This window comes from Tarenaya hassleriana, unplaced genomic scaffold (assembly GCF_000463585.1).
Source record: "Tarenaya hassleriana unplaced genomic scaffold, ASM46358v1 Cleome18, whole genome shotgun sequence".
Taxonomy (NCBI): Eukaryota; Viridiplantae; Streptophyta; class Magnoliopsida; order Brassicales; family Cleomaceae; genus Tarenaya; species Tarenaya hassleriana.
In genome coordinates, this window is record NW_010965216.1 from 274,892 (window position 1) to 281,045 (window position 6,154).

At 39.2% G+C, this 6,154-nt stretch overlaps 1 protein-coding gene and 1 pseudogene across 1 annotated transcript; one reads left to right on the top strand and one right to left on the bottom strand.

Annotated features, from left to right (window-relative positions):
• Nucleotides 1-1,886: 1,886 nt before the first annotated feature.
• LOC104810281 lies at nt 1,887-4,224 on the top strand (annotated as a pseudogene).
• Nucleotides 4,225-4,487: 263 nt separating this feature from the next.
• Nucleotides 4,488-5,927, bottom strand: LOC104810282 (BAHD acyltransferase At5g47980-like). Its single transcript, XM_010536485.1, has one exon. The coding sequence runs from the start codon at nt 5,917-5,919 to the stop codon at nt 4,630-4,632; it is 1,290 nt and encodes a 429-aa protein (XP_010534787.1). The 5' UTR covers nt 5,920-5,927; the 3' UTR covers nt 4,488-4,629.
• Between the last annotated feature and the right edge of the window lie 227 nt (nt 5,928-6,154).

Genomic DNA, 6,154 nt, shown 5'->3' on the forward strand with positions numbered 1-6,154 from the left:
TCGAACTCATTCTGGTTTGGCATTTGTTTGTTGAGATTGTCGCTTTAGGCATTAAGATCTGCTTTGTTTGATATCTTTGCTTCCTGAACTTACATTGTCATGGCTCTACGTAAGGATCTTTGTGTTTATCGTTTCCATGTATGACTTATTCAGTTTGTTTATTGTGAATGCAGAAGAGCAACCTGCTGATCTGGAAATAATGGAGGAGGAGGAGGTAGTTGATATGTTATTCTGACATTCTTTACAGTAAGAGTGAAGATTTTAGAGAAAAAAATGTTCATATTGGATCTTTTTGGCATACTGCTCCGGTGAAAAACGAGACTTCGGCCTTGTTAAACTCCTCGTAGGACTCTGCAGCTGTAGTCAATCCAGGCAAACCTGTGCAATCATATGGTCCTTATGGTTTCACAGGTGATTTTACTGGACAAACACTTATCTAAAACCAATCTTCCCTAGTCGCAAGCTTCTAGTATCGAGGGTTTTTGGTTCATAAATCTCTAAAGTTTGGATCACATTTCAGAGTGTATTTTCTAATGTCATGGGTTTGATCTTTGATGCATTGGTTGTTTTGCTGCTTTTATTGTCCATCCAGGGTATAACTTTTGTTTTATAAGTAATAAATTTTGAAACCATTTCAGGTTATCGGTGAATGGGATGAATACTCTCCTTACATCACTGGTGAAGGATTGGATATCACATCTCCTGTGAGTATACCTTCTGTTTCTGATATTTTCATACAAGGTTTTTAATGTGCAATGTCCTTATCTTCTCTCCAATCATTCGTTTTCTTTCTTTGGTATGTACAAAACCAGGGTGCCTTCAATGAAAATCCTTCTCTCGTCTTCCATACCGGGTATGGATACAACCCTTAAATTCAGTATGAACCATATTCCCCTGCTGCAACTCCCATACCCTTTGTAGCTGGAGACAGTCAGCTGTATTCTCAAATACAGCAGTACCCTTTCTCGGGTCATTCACCATACTACCAGCAGGTAGTTCCTCCTAGCATGAATATATTACTTCTCCAACTCCGGTTTCTCAGCCAGAGCTCACCCACTACCAAAAAACACGTGATTTTCAATGGATTTTTTCAACGGATTTATCCGTTGAAAATTTTTCAACGAAATTTCAACGAATTTCAATGACATTTCAATGATAAAATCCGTTAAAATTTTGTTGATAATTTCAATGGACTAGCGTTGAAAATTTCGTTGAAACATTTCAACGAAATTCCAATGAATTTCGGTTGAAAAATTCAATTGATTTCGGTTGTAAATATCGGTTGAAATTTTCAACAGAATTTCAACGGATATCGGTTGAAAAATGATATTTCAATGGAAATCCGTTGCAATTTTCAACGGATTTCGGTTGAAAAAATCGGTTGAAATTTTTTACGAAATTTAGAAGAATTTTGGTTGAAAAAATCGGTTGAACTTTTCAACGGATTTTGTTTGGAAAATCGATTGTTCATATATATAAATAATATTTTATGTATACGTTATATGTTTAAACATGTATATATATAAATATAAATATTGATACATATAAATATGTATATATTGTATATATATATATGTATTTTATACTATAGTGATATGTTAGATACTGTATATATATATTATATATATATATACGAATAAACATTTATACATATATTTACGTATAAAATATTTTTATGTGTATATATATGTATAATTATTTATACGTATATATATAAATGTTTATACTTGTATACACATATGTATAAGTATTTATATATATATATGTATAAGTATATATATGTGTTTAAGTATTTATACATACTAACATTTGTATATGTATATGTATTAATGTTCTATTATATCAGAAATTTAACTTGGAACAGTTGGAAGTGTGTTAATCAGAACTATACAGTTAAGCGTGCTCGTGCTGGAGCAGTGGAAGGATGAGTGACCTACTGGGAAGCGGATTTCGAATTTCAATTTCAGAGTTTCCGAAGTCAAAGTTCAGATTAAGTCGGATTCGGGTTAAAGGTCGAGGTCAAGTCAGAGTCGAGACAGTATGAGTTCGGGATCGAGAATACGTTTTAAAATTTTTATGAAATTTTCAACGGATTTCGGTTGTAAAATCCGTTGAAATTATCAACGAATTTCGGTTGAAAAATCCGTTGAAAAAATTCAACGGATAATTCCGTTGAAATTTCGTTGATATTTTCAACGGTTTTCAACGGAATAATTTTTTAAACGACGATATTGTAACGAAATTTATCCGTTGAAAATCCTTCAACGGATTTTAGGTCATTTTCAACGGATTTATCCGTTGAAATTGGTATGTTTTTTTGTAGTGACCAGCATTGTGGGTGTTGACCAACAAGGTGATAACATGCCTGTGGGAACTCGGCCAACCTACCATCCTCATACAATCAGACCATTTAATGGAAACCAGGGAAGCATCGGTTTCCCTGAGTGGCAACAAGGGTTTGATGGTAGAATATGGTCAGATTGGTCCAAGCATAGACCTATGGCTCCTGTATCGCCAGCAGTATCTCCTCAGCCAATTGGGCAGCTTGGATCATTTGGGCAGAACATTCCCATGGTTTGTTCAGTTCTTTAATCTGTTTTTGTGTCAGTTTCTGTGTTGTACCTTCCACTGTAAATGACATCTTAGAACTTTGATGAAGTGGACACCGTTGGTTTAACCTTGATAATTGCGTGTGGAACTCAACATCGTTTGTGGGTTTCGTCTTTAGTGTGGTTTGTCTTATAATTAACATCTGGTTTCTTTTCCTTTTTATTTTTCAGGGTTCACAGCGACAAAGATCGTTTTATGGGTTTGGATCAGGATCAAACTCTTACTACAGAGGTTATATGAATAGTGGTGGTCAGGGCCAGGGTTCTAACTATGGAAGCACACATGTTTCTAATGCGGGCAACAGAGGCTGGGTTGGGGTCGATAACACTCGAGGCCGTGGAAGGGTCGCCGATTCTTCTTCCTTTTGCGGTGGCTGCAATGGTCCTTTCGGTATCCTTAATGAGCAAAACCGAGGGCCTAGAGCCTTGAAGCCCAAGGCTCAGATAACAGGGGAGCATGGTTCTTCTGCTAATTCCAAGAAAATAAACAAAGATGGATCCTACAACAAGGATGACTTTGTCACGGATTATGACGATGCTAAGTTCTTCATCATCAAATCCTATAGTGATGACAATGTTCACAAGAGTATCAAATACAATGTCTGGGCTAGCACCTCTAATGGAAACAAAAAGCTTGATGTCATGTATCGTGAAGCTAAGGAAAAGCAAGAATCATGCCCAGTATTTCTTCTCTTCTCTGTAAGGATCTAATCCCAGAAAGTGAAAAATAGAAATATCTGTTTATTTTTCTGGTTCTTTTTCGTGTTTTCATGTGTTCTCTTCATAGAAACTTACGAGCTGTTAACTGCAGGTAAATGCGAGTGCTCAGTTCTGTGGGGTGGCTGAGATGGATGGACCGGTTGACTTCGAGAAGAGCGTGGATTACTGACAACAAGATAAATGGAGTGGTCAGTTTCCTGTGAAGTGGCATATCATCAAAGATGTTCCGAATAGCCATTTCCGTCACATAATCTTGGAAAACAACGACAATAAGCCCGTCACCAATAATAGAGATACCCAAGAGGTTGTAGCATTTATCTCTCTCGGGTGAATGCCACTGTCCCAGATCATAACCTAATACACATGCAATATCGCAGGTGAAACTGGAGCAGGGCATCGAGATGCTGAAGATTTTCAGTAGCTATGATGCTGAGACATCCATCTTGGATGATTTCGACTTTTACGAAGAACGAGAGAAAATAATACATGAAAAGGAAGGCAAGACGACAAGAAGCAAACTTGAAAACTGCAGGAGAAAATGACGAGAAGCCAGCTTCAGGTGTATTACCGGACGATTTCATCAAGAACATGCCCAAAAGCTTTGCCTAGGTTGTTCGAGTGGATGAGGAGGTCAATGAAGGAGGCAAAGCCAATTCATCACAAGAGTCAGTAACAGCCATTCCCTCTGGTCAATCCAACTGAAGTAAGACTTTGCATATCGAACTCTTCTTAATCCATAGCTCTTTGTTCTAAGAAAGTGTCTGAATGTAAAGTAAGGCCCCTCTGCTCTTTGCTGCTTTCAGGGCTTTAGCATGTTGATTCATTTCCCTCTTTTCGGGTCTCTGTTTTGTTTTTTTTTTGTTCCTTCCTCTAAAAAAAGTGTATGTAGTGTAAAGTTAGCCCTCCCTCTTTGGAGGCAGTTTAATAAAGACAAAAAATATCACCAAGAGTGAGAAGCGTTCAGCTTATCAGAACTCTTTGTTTGTTCTTCTTTGTTTTTTATTTTTGTTTTTCTTCCTTTTGTGATGGAGTTCCATACTCCTGCATATTTTTCATTACCAGGACATGACTCTTGTTCTGTTATCCCTATCTCGATTATGAAGGAATATGGTTGTAATGAACCTTGAAAGAATAAAAAAAGAATACATTTTTTTGGTGTAAACCCATGTGAATTTTGGAAGGGATAATGAAAAATTGCATCTTCAGAGAAATCCACAAATATTATTTTTTATACAAGTGAAGGCAGGTCTTGGTTGTGTATTCAGTGGCAGGCAAATCTTACAAGTAACTGATGAGAAGCTCAGATAAGGACAGTGGGATTAGGAGAAGCGAAAGCAAGCAAGTCTTGATCTTGTTCGAAAGCTGACATGTCTTGTTCAATTAGGCTAACAAATGCTTCAATTCCTTCACCATCCTTTGCATCCATCAGTATTACGCCGACGTCGTCAATCTTTCTTGGGTAAACAGCTCCCGGGACTACCCATTCGGGATTTCCCCATCCAAAATCCGCCTCGTAAAACTTCATTCCGCACCAACTGGTTATGTTGTATACATCCACTTCTCCCGTTATCTCTTTCGTGTAATTCACCATCTCATTCCTCATCTTCTCCCCGAGCCTGACGCCCCCGAGATTCTCTTTGATCATCTCATTCACTCCCTCTTTAGCTTTCCTCGAATTAGCAACGATTTCTTGGATCTCAATCTTTTCCTCTGGACCCGCCTTCAGAAAAAACGCAAATACGAGGTTTCCTATTGTGTTGTGTGGCAAATGAGTGGACGGGATTCTACGCCTCAAGTCCATGGCCTGCGTCATGACCAATGGCGTTGTCTTGCCCGAAACCTTCCTCGCACATCTCCAGACAAGCCCTGAGATGGCTTCAACACATGTTGGGTTCGACACTTGTATGCTTGCCGCTCTCTTCTTCAGTTCTACAATCTTCGAAGCATCGAAAACGAACCTTTTCTTGACACAGGGTTTTCCCACATCGAAGATTTCATCACTGATCGGGGAATCGAGAGAAGGGTCGGGAGTGGGGAAGAAAGTCGGGGCTGCGAATTCAGGACTCGCTGAATCGGAATGCCCTTTCGCCGTAGAGGTCCAACCATGGATGAACATTGCAAGCGAGGCAGCGTCGCAAACCTTGTGAGAAACGCAGACAGAAACCGCCATTCCTCTGGATCTAAAGAGGGTGAGTTTGACATGCAACAGTGGCCATTTCTCGGGAGGGTCTCCTGACGTTGTGAAATCAGAAGGAAGGAATTGCTTTACAGAATCGAGATTAGGGTTTCTCAGAAAATCCGAAAGAAGGCAATCGGTTTTTGCCTGTGTGAAGACGACCCCTTCGTCGTTGCAATTGATGGATGCTCCTCGGATGCGGCCGGAGAGAGGGTAGAATCGGTTTAGAGTGAGGGAGAGAGATTTCTTGAGTGTCAAGGCAGCGATCTCTTCTTCCGTATTGTAGAAGAAAACAGCAGCCACGTAAACAGGAGGAACCAAGTGACCAGAGAGGGGAAGTTGAGCGGTCCGAAGATGCTCGGATGTTGGTGAAGCCGGTTTTATCACTTCTTCCCCGACGATCTCCAGTTTCATTGTGGCGAATTAGCTGTAATGAGTTGTATTACTGACAGAGAACCTTTTAAGAGGTGGTCGGTTTGATGAAAATTATATAATTATTTGAGGACACAGACAAATATCTAGCTTTTGGTATCTCCATTTTTCTCTACCGTCGGAATCTTTTAGTTAACACTCTATCTTCGCACACAAATAAAGAATGAAAATTACATTGTTTTTAGTATCTATCTCGTCAACAGAAAAATCTCGGCAT